Source organism: Ctenocephalides felis, unplaced genomic scaffold (assembly GCF_003426905.1).
Source record: "Ctenocephalides felis isolate EL2017-DRISC unplaced genomic scaffold, ASM342690v1 CF-g0.4_SCAFFOLD_01886, whole genome shotgun sequence".
In the NCBI taxonomy this organism is placed as follows: domain Eukaryota; kingdom Metazoa; phylum Arthropoda; class Insecta; order Siphonaptera; family Pulicidae; genus Ctenocephalides; species Ctenocephalides felis.
The window spans coordinates 40077467-40098361 of NW_020538040.1; the positions used below are offsets into that span (position 1 = coordinate 40077467).

Below are 20895 nucleotides of genomic sequence, written 5' to 3' on the forward strand. Positions count from 1 at the left end.
AAAAAACATGTTAAAAAGTAGATTAAAATAACAAAATATATGAGAGCACTAAAATATCATTATAATGCGTATCAACAATCAAAGTAATACTTTACTCTAGTTGGAAAAATCAAAATGTTGACTGATAGGTGTTTTAAAATAACACATATCTCATATACAGTGATACCTCGACTTACAATAATCGACTTAAGAGTGTTTCGAGATACGAGCCGCCAAAAAGAGATTCGTTTCTTCGACATACGAGCAAAATTCGAGTAAGAGTTTTTTAGAAAAATGTTAACGGCATAATGAAAATATGAAAAATTTCGTCAGATGTAGGAATGATTTTTTTACCATAGAAATATTTTGGCTGTTTTATGATAGTAAATTATTTTCTATTTAAAAATTTTGATTATATATTCATATCAATTTTGTAGTAAACCACGCGAATATATCAAGGATTATTTTAACATTGAAATTTTAACTACACATACATTAATAGTGATTGTACGGTTATATATGTTGAGTTCGCGTTTTTTTTGGTTTTTGTACATTTACAAAATATTATGCACTTTTATAATAGTGGGTTCAAAGAAAGAGCCATGTGTCTTGAATTGAAATGTGAAATTATTGAATAATATGATGATGACGAGGATGTACCACCATAGATATGTACAGTGTTTAAACATAAGGAGTTGATAAAGGGTCTAACTCCAGTTGAGGGCCTTACAATAATTTATAAACAGCTTTCTGGGCTCTAAAAGTTTGTGTATAAAAATCGCCTTAAAAAAGCTGCAAGAGTTGGAACATGAGAGTTGTTCAATGAAAGATGTCTAACTCATTTCCGCAATATCATCTCTGAACAGAAAAAAACAATTAAATTAATATATAGTAAATTTATTTTTAAAATTCAAAAACTTAACAAAAACCACAGTTCAGGAACGAATTGGCATTTCAATGTATTTACATGGGAAAAAGTGCTTCAGATACGAGCGTGGTTACGGAACAAATTATACTCGTATGTCGAGGTACCACTGTACTTATTACTATAAGGATAAATTACTACTACAGTATAAATATCTTGTAATTATAGGTTAATAAATTTATATGCAATTATGAGTTGATAATCTATAATTGGTGTGCATTTTTTTCGTATGAATAAATGATTCCTTTATTCTATGATCAAAAAAGATTTATCAGTGCAATTTCTTAAGGCGTTAAATTTAATTCGAATAATTCATGTTTTTCCAGTACAAATTTATGGATGTTAAAATTATCAAAATATAAACAACTCATCTAATAGTAATATAATAAGAAACAAACTTTATATCACGAAAATGATGAGTTAGATTAAATTCATTTAAGGCTTCGAAAGTGACATAGCACAACGAGTTATTAAAAGAACTCGAACATGAAAACTTACTTTTGGCTCTTTAAAAGCAATGCGGTCTACAGATCATGTTAATGAGCGCTGAATACAATAATGGAAACTTGTTCGAACAAACATACTATATCTTTCTTCCTTTAGACCCTATCTCAAAATCAGTCATCAATCATGAATGATAACTAATTTATTTTTATGTAATACGTTTATTTAGCAATCAGAAAAATTACAATATTTCTATAAGCTAAAGTGAGAACTAAGTAAGTGTTAAAATAAGACAGGATCCACTGATCTATCTTACAGTATGTTGCTTGAAATATATATCTTTAATGATAATTAAATTGAAGATTAAGTATTTAAGTGTTAACTATAAGAAAAGTTTTTGAATTTTTGTGCATCCATATAATTTGTTTTGAAGCAACAACCTCAACGTTGACAAGTATAAACACAGTTTAAAAAACAATAGCTATTAACAAAATGGTTTAAAATGACTTTCATTGTCAGAAATATGTAACAGATCACAACATAATCATTTGAACAATCAGAATATGAAAACAAAGTTAACAATAATTATCTTACATATTTTGTCTTAGTTAAGTTAGATTTTTCTTTATCTGTTTAAATGTCACACAAATGTTCAACTAACATCAAAATAATAAACAAAGTGATCTATCTGTATACAAGCAACAGTCAAAAAACTTACTTTTGACTTTTTAAAAGCAACGCGGTCTGCAGATTATGTTTATGTAGGGCGCAAACTTGATGCAATAATGGAAACTTGTTCGAACAAACATACTTCATCTTTCTCGTTTTTCTCACTATTTGATTGTGCCCTGGCACAATCGCGCCCAGACCTCTACTACAAAACTATAGGAGATGTGAACTATAAATCGATAAGATTGAAGTACAAACGTTATTTGACTACTGTGATTTCTAATAAAATATAGTTATTTTTTATAATCCAACAAATATAAATTTTCGCTTCAGAATCATCATTCTATTAATACTAGACTAATAAGTTATAAAGCATGGCAAAAAATAACGGCAGCATTAAATTCCGAGAAAAAATCCCTTATTCCGATCAAAAACATGACAACAGAACAAGTGAATGAATGATATGTGAGAATTTATTCGTGATTAGACAAACATTCACAATCACTTGTCTGATTTTACAATGTATAAAATTATCTAAATTTTTGGCCAACATTCAGGCGCCTCGTACTATTAAAATGCGTCAATAAATATATTTAACATAATGTGACATTCGATCCAGCTTTTGATTTAGTAAACTGTTGAATGTAAAATTCGTGATAACCATTATACAATCCCAAGAGACGAAATAAAAATTCAGTGAGATATACCAGACCAGATTAAAACCATGCATTTGACCATATTATTCCCGTAATCATTTAGTCACGTTTTCAGTTTTAAATGTACGTTCGAATCGTATGTTTCTTATTAATAAAAATCATTTTTTTAAATATAATTTTCATCATTTTAATAAATACAGATGAAAGAGAAATTTCCAGTTTGTGGGTATCATTAGTGATTTATGTACAAGTGAGTACAGTGTTAATAGTGAAAACAATAATAATAAATATATCCAATTAAATTATTTGACAAATTTTGATAAAATCTAATGTAAAAAATAATATATCATATATCCAATTTTTATATTCAAGAACAAAAGGGTTTCTATTCATTGGTTAACTTGGTTATTAGTAAACACAAAGGTTAGCTAAATAATAATTTCAAAACTCTGGAAGAAATTAAGTAGTACCAAATAATGAATTAAAAAACTACGTAACAATTATGTTAACAAAATACTAGGTAAAACATATATTCCAAATATTATTGTTGCACAATTTGAAACTTAATTACCCGTTTTTCGAACGACAAATAGTCCAGTCATTTGGTGCAAAAAAAGGCTGTTGCCGGTACAGTACTCCGGGAATTCTGAAAATTGGTAATCTTATAGATTTCGAGGTGCTCTTTACGAAAATCAACTTTGCCACCTCAAATTTGAACGGCAAGTTGCCGCCATATTGAAAAAATGGCGTCAAAAAACAGCTTTTTTAAAATATCTCCTTTCTGGCTCAATCTACGATAAAAGTATGTACGAATTAAACTAGATAAAATTTCCTACAATTCCTTAGAAAACCATTTTTTTGTAAAATTGATAGTTTGAGAGTACGGCCGCCTCAAAGTCTTTGCTGCTCTCGCCGTAGTATCAAATCTGTCCATATATGACAGCACTTCGAACTTGACCACATTCTCTCTAATAATTAATATTTTCAATGTTAAATTAAGCGAATAAGATCTTAAGCGATCTAATTCAAATATTTTTCGTTGTTTTTGTTAATTTTTTAACACTTCAATGGCAAAGTAGCTGTAAATATACTTATAGCTTGAGTAGCACCTTATAGCTTCAAGTAGCTTGAAGCGTCAAAAAATCAGCAAAAAAACAGAAAAATATTTGAATTATTTTATTTCTAGATCTTATTCGCTCAATTTAATATTGAAAATATTAATTATTAGAGAGAATGTGGTCAAGTACGAAGTGCTGTCATATATGGACAGATTTGATACTACGGCGAGAGCAGCAAAGTTTTTGAGGCGGCCGTACTCTCAAACTATCAATTTTACAAAAAAACGGTTTTCTAAGGAATTGTAGGAAATTTTCTCTAGTTTAATTCGTACATAGATACTTTTATCGTAGATTGAGCCAGAAAGTAGATATTTTAAAAAAGCTGTTTTTTGACGCCATTTTTTCAATATGGCGGCAACTTGCCGTTCAAATTTGAGGTGGCAAAGTTGATTTCCGTAAAGAGCACCTCGAAATCTATAAGATTACCAATTTTCAGAATTCCCGGAGTACTGTACCGGCAAAACGACCAAATGACTGGACTAAAACACATCGCGTTATGGTTTTGCTCTAAACGTAAGTTTTATTATTATATTGACACCGATCATATTATTTTAAGAATTAAGTATAAAATCATACATTTTAACAACAAAATATCGCAAAGTCTTACAATCTAATGATTTCCTCTAGATTATTATGATCATAAACATTTTTAATCTTTTTTCTAATTTTTGCAATATGAATTCGACTAATATGAACTGAAACAACGACGTCGATAATTATAAAACGTCTTCGTATTATTTTAATAGTTCCTGAATATTTTTTACCAAAATAGATTCAGAAACGCAAAAACCAATTATCCGTACCTAACATTTGCTATGAAAATACACTGAAATGTGTACGGCTTAATAAAATTTTATATTTCTTGTTTAAGATAATTCTTGTCTTAAATATAAACTAATTGTAAGTCTTTCAAGAGGATTTTCATTTTGTAATGCCCAAGAAGCAACTGATTCCAGCCATTTCATTCCTGGTCAAATCAATGATGTTAAAAATCTATTATATTTATCACGTGTCAAAAACATATATTAAAAAAATAATATTTAGACAACCCGTGTTATACCAAACAAAGAACTAGTACAAAAATGTAAAAAAAACATTCTATATGTTAAAATTTCATAATAAAGACTAAGAACTTTCCGTACCAATAATTATTTTTTTTAAAAGATAAACATTTTTCAAAAAAAATTACTTTGAAAAAATTAGATTTTTGAGAAACTATGAATTTTTGAAAAAGAATTATTTTTTTTGAAAAAAGACTTTTTGAAAAAAAATGTTTTCTTTGTTCAGCTCAGTTGTTTATCTTGTCAATACAAGTAAAATGTTTTTTGAAGTATTAAAATCGGACACTCCGTTCTCTTAAAAACTGAGTTACCGTTTGTGGCACTTTTTGCCCCGTATCTTTGAAACGGCTAGACCTGCCTTCGCCAAAAACTAATCATCACCTCCTAATCAAAAACTAATCAGTCTCCTTATCAACAACAATCGAATGTTTTTTGAATAATTGAAATCGGTTGAACCGTGTTCCCGAAATCGTCGACGAAAATTTGTATCCGCACACACACACATCCATTTTTACTAAGGTATGCCAAAATGTTCAGAAACCTCTGAAACGTAAAGATATATAGAAATTTTCATTTTCGATTTTTTTGCGATTACTATAACTTACACTGCGGGAAGATAATTAATATGTTTATTAAATTTTATTAAGAATTAATACATAACAAATGAATTAAATGGCATTTTCTTTGTCACAACTAACAAGTAAATACTATCCAACGCAAGCGATTTAAGCTGTTTTTCAAAAATTTGTCACCTAGCCTTTTTTACCCCACAGACGAAGTAAAATGAAACAGGAAGCAAAGAGATCTAATATCTTATTTTTAATTTTAAAGAAATTTTACGAAATAATAGCTACATTATTCAGTCAACGCAAAATTTAAACTTCATGAGTATCTTTTTTACAGAGATAACACTGTATATTACCTTGATCTGGTATTTCGTTAAAAATATTCTTCAGCAAAGTTGGAATAACTATTTGATTAACTTCTCTCTTGTAAAATTTTAACTTAAATTACTTTAATTGTTAATTTAATTTACTATTTTTTATTGTTTACACCTTTGCCAGGGTAAAGGCTCACATGATCTTTTTCACCCCCTTAAATCTAAGCTTTTATAAAGATTATATAAAAAAACTGTTGAATCTAACTTTAAATAACAATATATCTTATAAAACATTAAGATACAAACGTAAACTATACATACCATATAGCGTAAACTTAAAAATTTTATTAAGATCTTGTAAACTAACAACTAACAAAACAACAACAAAAATTTATGCTAATTTTATTTGAAAAATCTTCTTTTAAAAAATATGCATATGTTCCATGGATAACTGTTGGGGTAAGACTAATCCTTTTGGTCTAATAATGTAAGCGGTCGAATGAAAAATGTTTAATAAGCTATCTTTCTCACTGGTATTATCATCTTTATTGAGCTGTTGTATGGTGATAACTTTAAATTAGATTAAATTTAGAGTTTTGCTCAATTCTCGAACCGTGTTAGAGCAAATCCTTGATATACGGAGGTTACCTGTATATAAATATATGCATATACGTATTAAATAAGGTGTAAATAGTGCATGCTTAAAATATAATATATTTTAAATTCTTTAATTTTAAAATTTACTTTATTTTTAGTTAGTTTACAAAATTATACTCGCAACGATGAAGGAAGATTTGACTGGCGAAAATTCTATAGATGATTTTGGCACCATTTTCAGTAATTGGATGATAGACTCATCAGAGCTACTTGCTTACAAAGAAGATTTATATGAATATACTGAGCCTGATTATGACATAAATTACGATTTTCGTAACTTCGAAGTGCTCGACACACCCAAAGAATCTAAGATAGAAATGCCTGTGCTACAGCAAGTTGGAAGTTCAGAAATATTTTTGACAAATCAATCAGGGTGTGTTCACAATACTCCGTTTTGTGATGAATCATGCTTGTTTCTAAAAACTCCGTTATGCAACGATAATTATGAACAAGTTATTAATTGTGAGAATATGTTCTCGCCCGACTTAAATTTTATTGACGAATTCACTTTAGATCCAGTTACAGATAGTATTTACAACATACACGAAACTATGAACATTGACGAGTTAAATGTTGATGGCAAATTGCCGCAGTTGTCTCAAATCGCTGTGAAGAAAGATGACGAGGAAAAAACTTTCCAATGTACCTACAAATCTTGCAACAAATGGTATGCAAAATCTTCGCACTTGAAGGCTCATTTGAGAAGACATACTGGTGAGAAGCCGTTCCGGTGTACCTGGCCAGGTTGCTGTTGGAGGTTCTCGAGATCAGATGAATTATCACGACACCGAAGATCGCATTTCGGGATTAAGCCATACAACTGCTGCTACTGCCCAAAAGCCTTCTCCAGGTCAGATCATCTTGCAAAACACAAAAAAGTGCACGAACGCCGAATGGGACAATACTCGAAAATCGGAAATTGCAAGGCAGCACTTAAAATCAATTGAACTTCACTGAATACTATAGCACAATAATAATATATTATTAGTTATTTAATTTCAAATAAATTTATACTATACCTATTGATAATAGAATACCCTAAAACAAAAAACTTTAATTGTTATAGAGATTAATATGTACTCCAATTGTACCTAAAGTATATTCTATGCTAATGTATATGAATTATATTGTAATATTTTTCTGTGTGCGTTTTACTCTGCATAAATATTTGAACTATTAATCAAATTAGTCCTTATGACGTCACCACGTGACATTTGAAATTTAAAGTAACAAAATGCCTTATAATTTTGATTTTTTTTAACTTCCACAAGAAAAAGTTTGTTTTCGACAAAAAATCAGATTTACTAATTTTATGTTTCCTCGACGTTTCAAGCTATTCTGAATCGAATGAAACCAAGTTTGAAAAAAGTATGTGTTGAAAAAAGATTTTTGACCCTTCGTCGGCGTTTTCTCAAAAATGGTTGAGTCAATTTCAAAAATTTAAAAACCATTCGATGAAACTTGATAAGCACTCACGTTGGTTAGATTTTGACACGATCGGCTGAGCCGTTTCTTTGTAATTAGCAGAAAAGTGGAATATTTTTCGTCTACGTTTTAGCCAAAAACCCTGAATCGATTTTAAAAATTCAAAAACTTTACCAAAGAAACTTTATTTTCGAAATAAACAGTTGAAAATTTTATCTAAATATCTAAATCTCAATTTCGCTTGAGTTAATGTAACTTGATTAAAGCTAAATGCCACTTTCAACTAGCTTAAATTGTGGATTGAACAAATTTTTCTTTATGTCGATATTAAGTTTTAAATAATTTTAATATCTTTCAGATCAATTTTTCGTAGTAGTGATCACATCAAAATTAAAAAAAAATAAAAACAGGAAATTTCAAATATTTTGTTTAATTGCCAAACGTTTTTGAAAAGTATGGGTTGAAATTAAAACTTAGCTATTTCTTTACAACAACCATTAAATATTTGAAAATGATATGCTTGAATGAACAGAAAATTGTCGAATGCAAAAATCTAAAGATGTGTTAAGGGAGGAGCCTGCTTTAGAGGCTTAAAAAAGTCGATTTTTTTGCAAAAATGTCTTCCAAACTAGCCAAGAATGTATCCCTACAATTTCAGAAAAAAAATCAAAATATTTTGGGAGTTAAATAAGAAATAGTGGGCATTTATACGAGCGGAACGGAAACTCGATGCGTGATTTCTCAATTGTTCATTTTTTTCGATTTTGAACGTCCTATAGAAAAGAGACAAAATTGATTGTATTTAGAATAGAACATTTTTTCGTCCACGTTTTCGGACGCACGAATCAACCGATTTGAATGATTTAAACAACAATCGATCCTATTTATAAGGAGATGTGCTCTTTAGTTTTTGGCAAAAGCATGTCCAGCCGTTACGGAGATAAAGAGCAAAGAGAGCAGAAAATAGAAATCGAGATTTTGAGAGAACGGATTGTCCGATTTAAATGATCCAAAAAACATTTAATTTGTAATGATTGGAAAAAGTGGTGTTTAGTTTTTGGCAAAACCGAGCTAATTGTGCAAAAATGGCAGTTTTTGAGAGAACTAAGCATCCGATTTTTCTCGCCTGCACCAAATGCTTGTACCCGGCATATTATTTCATATTATGTCATATATTTTAAAAAAAAATTGAGAAGAATGCTGAAATATATTACAATAAAACCTGAAAGTTTCGTTTCAATTAAATATTTATTTCCTTCCTTAAAAATTCCTCAAAAAAGGACGTTTTTGAAGCCTCTAAAGCAGACTTCTCCCTTAAAATAGCTTCTAACATTAATTATTTCGAACCTCCATTTTCAAATTTACAAAAGGCAGCAAAAAATGAGGAAAACGAATTTTCTGACAGTCTTTGAAAAATAGTTTGGACAAGTGGAAATATTCCCGACTTGTAATAGACACAAAATCGTTTAAACGATATTTTCCCACAGTTTTACTTATACACATTGAAGAGATATTAATTACTGGTTTTCTTCTTGATATGTAAATACAAACACTTTTTAATTCCCGCTCAATAATAATCAGTTTTACCTGATTCGACCCTTATTGTCGGATAAGGGTCGATTTATAAAAGTTTTATATAAATGGTACCAATTCACATCATGAAATTACAAACTTATCTTAATGAAGATGTGATGAACATAAAATATTATAATAAATGCATAATAGTTCTTAACAATATACACGTATTGTTATCTATGTATTTTTTTATTAAATTTAATTAATTATTATGATGTTTCTCAGAATTTTATACAATGCTTAACACTATATATAACAAAAATATAAAACAGTTTTGTACTAACAATTGTTAATACTTAACAATTGATAGTAATTCTGATAAAAATTCAAAAAAATATTCTTTCAAAAAAAATGATTGTTATTGTATCCTTAAATAGTATTTGATTGTAAAATAATAGTTAAGTTACTTACTTATTAGTTAACATAAAAAGCCTCCCTCTGTTCCGGATTAGGACACAATTTGTTTGTTCAATTAATAAGAGAGAAGTGTAAACATAATACATGGTGTCATGATGCATTACACATAACTTCGACTTCACAAAACCGTTTATTAACTTCCCGTAGGGCATCCGTAGGGTAAGTTATTGTAATCGTCCAAAAATCGAAATCGAAAATTTTTACATTTCTCGACGTTTTGAAGGTTTCTAAACATTTTGGCATACTTCTAAAAAAATGGATGTGTGTGTGTGTGTATGTATGGATACAATTTTTCGTCCATGTTTTCGGGCGCATGATTCAACTGATTTGAATGGTTCAAAAAACATTCGATTCTTATAGATAGGGAGAAGTGCTAATTAGTTTTTGGCAAAGGCAGGTCCAGTCGTTTCGGAGATACGAAGCAAAGAATGCAGAAAATAGAAATCGCGTTTTTAGGAGATCGGAGCATCGGATTTGAATGATCCAAAAAACATTCAATTCGTAGTGACGGGGAAAAGTAGTGATTAGTTTTTGACAAAGACAAGTCCAGCGGTTTCGAAGATACAGAGCTAAATGTGCAAAAAATGACAGTTATTGAGAGAACTAAGCGTCCGATTTGAATGATTCAAAGGACTTTCTGCTTGTTTTAACAAAATAATTGCTTTTGGGGAAAAAAATTGACTCAATTTTTTTTTTCAATTTTTAACTTCCCGTAGGGTAAGTTATAGTAATCGCAAAAAAATCGAAAATGAAAATTTTTATATATCTTTACGTTTCAGAGGTTTCTGAACATTTTGGCATACCTTAGAAAAAATGGATGTAATGTGTGTGTGTGTGTGTGTGTATGTATGTGTGTGTATGTATGTGCGGATACAAATTTTCGTCGACGATTTCGGGAACACGGATCAACCGATTTGAAGAATTCAAAAAGCATTCGATTCGTATTGATAAGGAGACGTGCTGATTAGTTTTTGGCAAAAGCAGGTCTAGCCGTTCCGAAGATACGGGGCAAAAAGCGCCGAAAACGGTAACTCAGTTTTTAAGAGAACGGAGCGTCCGATTTTAATAATTCAAAAAACATTTTACTTGTATTGACAAGGTGAAGAATTGATCAAATTATCATGAAGGCAGGTCTAGCGGTTTCGGAGATCTAACGAAAAAAGTAAAAAAAAATGCCATTTCGCGGTCAAAAATGATCATTAGACATATGCACATCAAATTATCAGATATTTTATAGAGATTTTAACAATAAGTATGAATTTTGTTTACATTCCTATGGGTTCCGTACCAATGTTTATCCGTTAGACAGCGACGCGGCGCTTACGCGCTTTATATTTTGTTTCTATGCAGTTGCGGCAGTACGATTGCTTTGAAAAAAAGTTCAGATCTTCCAAAATATGTCAAAATAAAGAAAACATTTTTTTTTCAAAAAAAAAAAAATTAAAAAAAAAATTTTTTTTAGAATTTTTTTTTTTTTAAAAATTTTTTTTTCAAGAAAAAGTAATTCTTTGTCCAATTTATAGTTTCTTAAAAATCTTATTTTTTTTAATTAATTTTTTTTCAAAAATGTTAATCGTTTTTAAAAAAATAATAATTTTTGGTACGGGAAGTTCCAGCAATTTGCCTTAAGGCACGATGCCCTAATTGCCTTAAGACAGAATTCCACTTACAGCTAGTTTTTTTGTATATCGACTTAAGTTCTAATATACTTTAAACAAATATTTTCAACTTTGCAATTCAGTTTATCTAATTCTTATAAATATTAGACAATTTTACAGTATTTATTTATAATAATATATTTGAAAACATTTAATATTCCTTGAACATTTCGTTGCGGTACGGGAAGTTCCAGCAATTTGCCTTAAGGCGCGATGCCATGCACCCCACTAGTTATCTATGTATTTTTCACTACACCTTATTATTATGATACATAATAGAGTTCAGAATTTTATATAATGCTACACTATGATGCTAAATACTATAATTATTTATAACAAAAATATAAAACAGTTTTGTACTAACAACGGTAGTAATTCTAATAAATATTTAAAAAATATTCACTCAAAAAAAATAATTGTTATTGTATCCTTTAATAGTATTTTGTACATAAAATAATATGTAAGTACTTACTTATTAGTAAGCATGAAAAATACTCCACCGGTCCTGATTAGCATAGCACAATTTGTTAAAGTATAAGAAACATCATAATACATGGTGTTATGATGTATAACCCATAACTTCAACTTCACAATATTATTAATATACTAAAACGTTTATTATTTTTTAAAACTGATTTAGAAACGCTTTATATTATTCATTGAACTAACTAAAATAATTTATATGTCAAAACTTAAATCGGTTACACCACGACTAGTTCCATTTTAATATTTAACGTAAGCGAACGTCAAGTATAGTTCCTCTGACGATCTTGCCCGTCATAGATGGCAGCACCATCTTCATTGTCTGTTTGACAGAATGAAATTAACCTTATAGCACATGGCTGCTTCGTAATTTTATCTCACTAATTATGGAAGAAATAAATGAATTCAATCAATTAAATCTAAAGCAATGGCTCCTAAATCAATGCGAAAAACTAGGTATGTAAAATATTTACAAAACAATTACATGGTATCTACAACTTTAATTCTTTGCATTAGGAATCAAAAAGCCAACTCCAATCCAGCAACATTGTATAAAACCGATTTTGGAAGGGCAGGACTGTATAGGAGCTGCTAAAACTGGTTCAGGAAAAACTTTTGCATTTGCTTTACCAATTCTTCAAAAATTGTCAGATGATCCTTATGGCATATTTGCTTTGGTTCTTACACCGACCCATGAATTGGCTTATCAAGTACTACATATTGAATATCAAAAAGTATTAATTGTACTAAAATTAATATTTCATTTGTATTAGATTGCAGACCAGTTTTCGGTTCTCGGTCAACCTCTTGGTGTCAAAGTGTGTGTAGTAGCTGGTGGCACAGATCAATTATATGAGTCACAAAGATTAGCAAAAAGACCCCACATAGTTGTTGCTATGCCAGGTCGATTGTCTGACCATATATCAGGTTGTGATACATTCAGTTTGAAAAAAATCAAGTTTTTAGTACTTGATGAAGCTGACAGGTAATTCCATTATCAATACTGAACATTTTATTTATATATTCAATGGATTTACTTATATATCCAAGTTAAGACTCATAAATCAAATTTTCATATTTAATTTTATTTACAGAATGCTAAGTGGACATTTTGATGAAAGTTTAAAAGTAATAGCTTCTGCTTTACCACCATCACCACAAACTCTTTTATTTTCGGCAACACTTAATGATCAAATAATGAATTCCAAAATTTTTAATATATCACAAAATGTAAGTGAAATTAAATATTATCTATCATTTCATCAAACTTACTTTTTTTATTATATTGGCATAGGCATTTCGATGGACAAATTCCTCCGAAGTGGCAACAGTAGATACGTTGGACCAGAGGTACTTACTATGTGCAGATTATGATCGTGAGGTTATGCTAGTTCAATTAATAAGAGAGATCAGAGAATCTACTGACGTTGGAAATATTATTATATTCACTAATACTAAAAAGTAATTATTTTGAAAAATAGATTAAATATAATGAATGGAATTGAAACTAAATGTACTATTTATAGGGATTGCCAATTACTTTCTATTACACTAAATAAGATTGGAATGGAAAATGTATGCCTCCATGGTTTTATGAAACAAAGAGAACGTTTGGCTGCTCTTGCACAATTTAGATCAAAAACAATAACTAATCTAATTGCAACAGATGTTGCTAGCAGAGGGCTTGACATATCTTGTGTTGATTTGGTCATAAATCACAAACTGCCTAAGGAACCCAAAGAATATATACATAGGTAAATGCAGATAAATATATATTAATACGATCTGTAGTCCATTATGTTATAAAATATACTTCTATTAATTGTGCTTCTTCATTAGAGTGGGACGTACAGCTAGAGCAGGAAGGAAGGGTTTAGCGATATCAATATTCAGGTTTCCTAGAGATTTACCATTTTTAGGGGAAATTGAGAAGGTTATAAATACAAAAATAACTGAATATAAAATAAATGGTAAGTGTTCACTTTCAAACAAATAATGTTTTAACGAATTAATTAATATTCCAAATTATTTGAGAGTTATTTTACTCAATATTACAGAAAGAGCTGCAGATAAAATATTTTTACAAGTCAGTGTTACAAAACGAGAAGCTGAAATAAGTCTAGATAATAATGATTTCAATGAGAGAGCATGGAATTATCGAAGGAAAAAATGGATAGAACAAGGACTAGATCCCGATGTCATGGAGCAAGAGTAAATATTTTATATATGAACTTAAATCTATTTTAAATGTGAAAATAAGTCACCATTTAATTTATTTTAGAATGATCAAGTCTTTCAAGAAACAAAGAAAAGAGAGATTAAAAGCTCAAAAATTGGAAAATGAAAAAAATAAAGCCCTCGCTGATGCAGTTCAGCAGGATGAAAGATTTAAAGACGTACCTAAAAAGAAACAAAAATTGAACAAATCTAGCATGTCAAAAAAATAATTAATAATAATAAAAATGTAAATAATACTATTTGTTTTAATAACCAAATTATTATTAATTTTTTTGGATTTGTGAAGTATTCATTTTATTCTAACAGGATATTTATTATTTATTATTAAATTATATTTTATATTTCATCGCCATTAAAGGATTAACATAGAATATATTGGTAATTTAAAGAAATTGCTATAAAACAAAACATTTGCGTCGAAAACTTTCTGTGTTGATCTTTTTTAGAGTATTATATATGGTGAATCTAATATTTAAAGTGTACACAGAAATATAATATAATAATAAGATAAGAAAGATACATTAAAAAACTTAAATATAAGTTGTATCGTGATTGGGAAAGCCGGATGTCAAATAAAATATGAAGTGAAGGATAAAAAAAGCTCATAAAAATAGTACTTTGCTTAGCAATTATAATAAATTCTAGCGGATATCTATATCAAAAAATGTTTTAATTTTTTCTCGAAATAATATATTTCATTCTAAACTGTAATTTGTAAACCTTCCGCTTAAGGCCTTTGTAATTTTTAATCATATACAATCAAATCCAGGCACTGTTATACAAAAACAGTTACCATTTACACATAATAAATTTTATTCTTAAATATAATTAACAATTTAAACCATTCGTTCTACATTGTTCGGGACAGTCCTAATAATCTCTTCCTTGCGGTCCCAAATTTTTCACTAACACTATTTGTCTCGGAATCAGTTTTTCAGATTACCAATTTTGGAAAATATCTACTTTGGAATATATATTGCAATCACAATTATTATTACAAAATTGGAACCAAAAAAATGTGCATATCAAAATACGCGACACGATGTAAACGTGCATTCAAAGGTGTGTTGGAATGATAATAAATTTACAAAAATTCGAGTTCTTTTTCTGCCTGCCTGAAAGGCTTCTACGGAAAAAATATTTTCTTTAATAGCTTTATTATTAAAAACTTTCGCTACGAGCGTCGTCTATAGACGACATCCGGTAGAAAATACAAGGAATTGAAAGACGAGACACAGGACGCAAAAGCATGGAATTGGACGATCGGACGTTCGGAAAGTAAGAGGTGATATATATGATAGTAAGAGAGGAAATATAGCACCTAAAATATAAACTAGTGGGGTGTATGGCATCGTGCCTTAAGGCAAATTGCTGGAACTTCCCGTACCGTAACGAAATGTTCGAGGAATACTGAATGTTTTCAAATAGATAATTATTATTGTAACATTGTCTAATATTTATAAGAATTATATAAACTGAATTGCAAAGTTGAAATTATTTGTTTAAAGAATATTAGAACTATAGTCAGAATTAAAAATAAAATATGAATTATTTTCGCTACACAAAAAAAATTTTTTTTGAAAAAAAAAAGTTGGAACAATTTTTTTCCAAAATCAATTATTTTGTTAAGACAAGCAGAAAATTCTTTGAATTATTTAAATCGGACGCTTGCCTTCTCTCAAAAACTGCCATTTTTTACATATTTAGCTCCGTATCTTCGAAATGGCTGGGCCTGCCTTTACCAAAAACTAATAAACACTTTTCCGAATCATTACTAATTGAATGTTTTTTAAATCATTCAAATCGGATACTCCGTTCTCTCAAAAACTCGATTTCTATTTTCTGCACTCTCGCTCCGTATCTCCGAAACGGCTGAACCTGCCTTTGCCAAAAACTAATCAGCTCTTCTCCCTATCAATAGGAATCGAATGTTTTTTTAACCTTTCAAATCGGTTGATCCGTGCGCCCTAAAACGTGACTGGAAATTTGTATCCATAAATACATACACACACACACATCCATTTTTTCTGAGGTATGCCAAAATGTTCAGAAACCTTCAAAACGTCGAGAAATGTGAAAATTTTCAATTTCGATTTTCGGCCCATTACAATAACTTACCATACGGGAAGTTAACTAGTGGCGCATGGCATCTTGCCTTTAGGCAGATTGTTGGGGCTTTCCGCACTTTCCGCTTTAAATTTTTTTGAAAACTGAAAAAAATATATTTTTAAGAACTATGATATTTTTTTAAAAAAATGATTTTTTTTAATACATATTTCAAATTGATTTGAAAAGTTTGAACTTTTTTTTAAAGCAATCGCCGTGCGTAGCTGTTTTAGATACGATATATCGAAATAAAAAATTAATTACATTTTTGTGAGGTTTTCACAGTAGAGATAATAAAGTGATAAATAATATTAGGTATCCAGAAAAATTTGAAATATGTATTAAAAACACATGTAATAAAAGGGAACGTTACATAAATATATGCAACAAAAAACAATATTATTTATTTAATAAAAAATTATTTGGTGTTTCAGAATTCCATCTGTGTAAGTTCAGGAGTAAAACATCCATGATAGTAAGGTGATGATAATATCATTCTATGACTTTTAATCACAAAACTGATATAAATAAAAAATCTATGCCTTAATACTAATAAAAAATGTACGATTTTTGGCCTTCTTAATTATTCATGTCAATTGTATGTAGTTTAGTTTTCTGATCGCACTGAATAAAAAGAACGCAATGAAATATGCGTATCAATAGAAAGATCTAATACAAGTTCCGAAATATGTTCTTTTAGTCTAAATCATTTATATCATGTGGTTAAAATTAAAACTTGCACGAATTGTAGATCATATCGATCATTAAACAGAAAATGTGAAAAAGAGCTGAATTGGATACCATCAGTATAAAAATCGCCAGAAAAGTTCTAATACATCATTGAGAACATATAAGATCGTAAACAAGTTAACTCTAAATATTGACTTTTATTCGGCTCATTATTTTCCTATTAAAGAGACTTTTGTAAATAATGTCGATTGTATTGCTGTAGGAGGAAAGTAATTAAAACTTTTTAATGGTGGAAGAATAAAGTCAAACCTGTAAAATTTCCAAGAACGCTTTAATATTTTATGAAATTTTATAATGGATAGATGTCATTTCAAAACAAAGACATCTTGGTATCAGTGCCAATCAATCAACTTCAGTAGGAATTCTAATCAAATATTTAGAATCAAATGCAGAAGTAATCTGTAATAAGGAAAAGTTCTATACAACACGGAACCAAATAAACCATTCGATAAATAACCATTTATCGAATAACCATTCTATAAATTTATTTTAGGGTACACACATAATATTCCGTATTTTCGTATATTTAAAGAACAATATAAAACGAAAGCGTACTTTGTTATTATAAGAGATTTCATAATACAAAAATGAATATTTTAAATTTCACAATAATGTTATTAGTCGGTTTTCCAACATCGGAGACGATACAAGTTTACAAGAATTTTATCGCCGATTTATACACAAAGTTCAAACCAGTTTCGTTCGTCGTTGGAGTTGGAATGTGTTGGAAAAATTCTGGTATGTTTTTAAATTTATTTGTACAACTTTAGTATATTTTATACTATATATATATATATATATATATATATATATATACATATTAATATATATATAGTAATAAATATATTATATATATATATATATTATATATTATGTATATAATATACATAATATATATATATATATATATAATATATATATTATATATATATATATATATATATATACTTATACGTATATTATTATATTTTTTATTCGATTTAGAAACTACAAATCTAATGAGATCGTTAAGTTCCGTTGGAATACGTTCAGCATTTCCAATGGAAAATTACACTTTGTTCCAAAGTTTGAGACTTTATGACGCCGGAATTTACGGAGTGATCATAAATAGTGATTGTGCGAGAAGCAGATCGTTTCTTGAAGAGGTATATCATAAAACCTAATTTATCCTTACATTGTGCAATAACTAATTTATATAGTGCACATGTAGTCTTACTAAATGGCGTAGCGGACATACAACTGTGTGTAATATGTAACAGATGATCAGTAATAACTTGATTCGAATCCGATTTTGGTCGAAAAAATAACAAAAATTGAAAAACACAAGCTATGAGCACGACCAAAACTATTTACTGTTTATATAAATAGTTAACAATAATCTTTGCGTATTAGTCATAAGTACCAAAACTACTAGAAAGTTTTAAAAACAGATAAAAATGTTTTCATTAAAAGTCTTCTCGGAGGCGTGGGTTCGAATTCCATCGCTGCCACCAAATTAATTTAGGTACCACCGATGACAGCAAAATACCACTGACAATGCCAAACATGTGTGTAGGTTCTTCCTACTGCTAAACAAAGCTGTTACCAATCTGTAAAGGCTGATCAGTAAAACAGATGAAGACGTTCAATGTATTCGCTTATTTCATGACTTCTTGTACACTTTTCATTTAATTTAACATAACAACTAAACCTGAATACGACTTCATTGATAACTAAAGTAATTTTGACTCATGTTGATCTGCACTTTTATGAAAACTAAATGACGACTGACTTATATTGATCTGTACTTTATAAAAACTAAATGACGACTGACTTATATTGATCTGTACTTTATAAAAACTAAATGACGACTGACTGGAAATACGTCATTGCAAATTTGCAAGTCTTTTTATTAGCTCACCCTCATTATGATATTGCAATCTTAGATAACATTTTCTTACGACTTGTTCAATGTCATTCCATAGTGCAACTCAATGCTTCATTTAGTTGTTGCGTCGTTTGTGGTTTGGAAAGGAATTTTATCAACGCTTGGTGGGCTTGCCAAGGATATCTCGAGCATACAATGCAGTAGATTAGTAATTCACTACAACTGCGAAATTTGTGTATTCTGACCGTAACATTTATAATATTTATTTATAATTATTACGAATGGGTGCATACCCCTTATTCAGTGGCGTACCTAGAATTTTTGCCGCCCGGGGCGATCTCCACATTACCGCCCTTTCTATTACAAATAGTGGTTTTTATAAATTAATATAAATAAACTAGTGGTACATGGCATCGTGCATTAAGGCAAATTGCTGGAACTTTCCATACCGAAACATAAAATTTTTAAAAAAGATTAAAATTTTTTTGAAAACTTTGAAAAAAAAAAATATTTTTGATAATTTTGAAAATTTAGGAAAAAATTGACTTTTTTGAAAAATCTGTTTTTTTATATTTTGATTTTTTTTGAAAATTTGTAACTTTTTGTCAAAACAATCGCGCTGCGTAGCTGTTTTGGAGACGAAATATCGAAGCGCGTAAGCGTCGCGTTGATAGACATTGCTAGGGAACCCATAGAAATGCAAATTAATTCTTATCATTAAAATCTCTAGAAAATATCAGATAATTTGACGTGCATATCTACAATATCTAATGATCATTTTGAACCGCCAAATGTCGTTTTTTTACCTTTTCTTATTGAATCTCTGTAACCGCTAGACCTGTCTTCCCAAAAACAGTGTTCGTTTAGTCAATACAATGAATTGAATTGAATTATTTAAATCGGACGCTGCGTTTTCTCAATAACTAAATTACATTCTTTAGCTTCTTTGTCCAGTATGTTTGAAACGGCTTAACCTGCCATTACCAAAAACTAATTAGCACCTCTTATCAGTAGGAATCGAGTGTTTGGTCCAAATCGGTTGATGCGTGTAATTACAATTATCGACGAAAATTTGTACCTAAAAACATCCATTTTTTCTAAGGTATGCCAAAATTCAGAAACCTATGAAACGTAAAGATATATGAAAATTTTCACTTTCGATTTTTTTGCGATTACTGTAGTCTATAACTTACCCTACGGAAAGTTAATAAATTATTAAGTTATTTAATCAATATTAATTAATTAATACTCAGAGTAATTTTTTTTAGAAAAATTTATATGCACTCGTTAACATATTTATACTAGTGGAGCGCATGGCATCGTGCCTTAAGGCAAATTGCTGGAACTTCCCGTACCGTAATTAAAAATTTGAGGAATGAAAATAATTAATAATTGTTTTGAATAATTTCAAATAGATTATTATTACATACTGTAAACTTTTAAATGCTTTTTAAATTGGGCGACGAGCGTATTTTATGAACAACTTATGTGCACGTTTACAAGAGTCCATTTTTTGGAATTTGAAAAAAACTTTTTTTCTAAATATTTTAAGAATTTGGAAATTTTTGAAAATAATCGATTTTTTTTTATCGAAATATTCTCAAATTATTGTAAGAAATCATTTTTTTATTTTTTCAAAATTTAGTATATTTTTTTTTGAAAATGATAAATTTCGAAAATTGAACTTTTTTGAAAACTTTGATTTTTTTTTTAAATTTCCAAAATTATTAAATGTTCTGTAAATGCATTTTTGCACACTGTCTACTCAAGCAAAATGTTTTCTGAATTAATCTAATCGGATGATCCGTTCTCTCAAAAACTGCATAACCGTTTTTACACTCCGAAACGGCAAAATTGCCTTCTGCAAAAACGCTTCGCGATCGAGTACGAACCGAATAATTTTTCAATTTTCTAAATCGGATATTTCATACTGTCGAAATTGTTGAGAACATTTGTCTAAACCGTATAAATAAACTTCAAAATTAAA

At 29.2% G+C, this 20895-nt stretch overlaps 2 protein-coding genes across 2 annotated transcripts; both read left to right on the forward strand.

Annotated features, from left to right (window-relative positions):
- The first annotated feature begins 6514 nt into the window (after positions 1-6514).
- Positions 6515-7336, forward strand: LOC113374950 (Wilms tumor protein homolog). The gene has a single exon (XM_026614908.1). The coding sequence runs from the start codon at positions 6515-6517 to the stop codon at positions 7334-7336; it is 822 nt and encodes a 273-aa protein (XP_026470693.1).
- Positions 7337-12282: 4946 nt separating this feature from the next.
- LOC113374951 (probable ATP-dependent RNA helicase Dbp45A) lies at positions 12283-19112 on the forward strand. The gene is made up of 10 exons (XM_026614909.1): positions 12283-12403; positions 12464-12657; positions 12721-12932; positions 13042-13177; positions 13242-13408; positions 13474-13701; positions 13787-13917; positions 14005-14158; positions 14229-14374; positions 18967-19112. Exons 1-10 carry the CDS (start codon positions 12334-12336, stop codon positions 19110-19112), a joined length of 1584 nt encoding a protein of 527 aa, XP_026470694.1. The 5' UTR covers positions 12283-12333.
- Positions 19113-20895: the final 1783 nt, after the last annotated feature.

Excerpts from the sequence above, each read along its gene's own strand:
- LOC113374950 (XM_026614908.1), top strand. The coding sequence starts at position 6,515 with ATGAAGGAAGATTTGACTGGCGAAAATTCTATAGATGATTTTGGCACC.
- LOC113374951 (XM_026614909.1), top strand. The coding sequence starts at position 12,334 with ATGGAAGAAATAAATGAATTCAATCAATTAAATCTAAAGCAATGGCTC. Across the intron at positions 13,178-13,241 it reads TTTTTAATATATCACAAAAT|GCATTTCGATGGACAAATTC; the intron begins GTAAGTGAAATT and ends ATATTGGCATAG. Across the intron at positions 14,375-18,966 it reads GAAACAAAAATTGAACAAAT|ATAACATTTTCTTACGACTT; the intron begins CTAGCATGTCAA and ends TTGCAATCTTAG.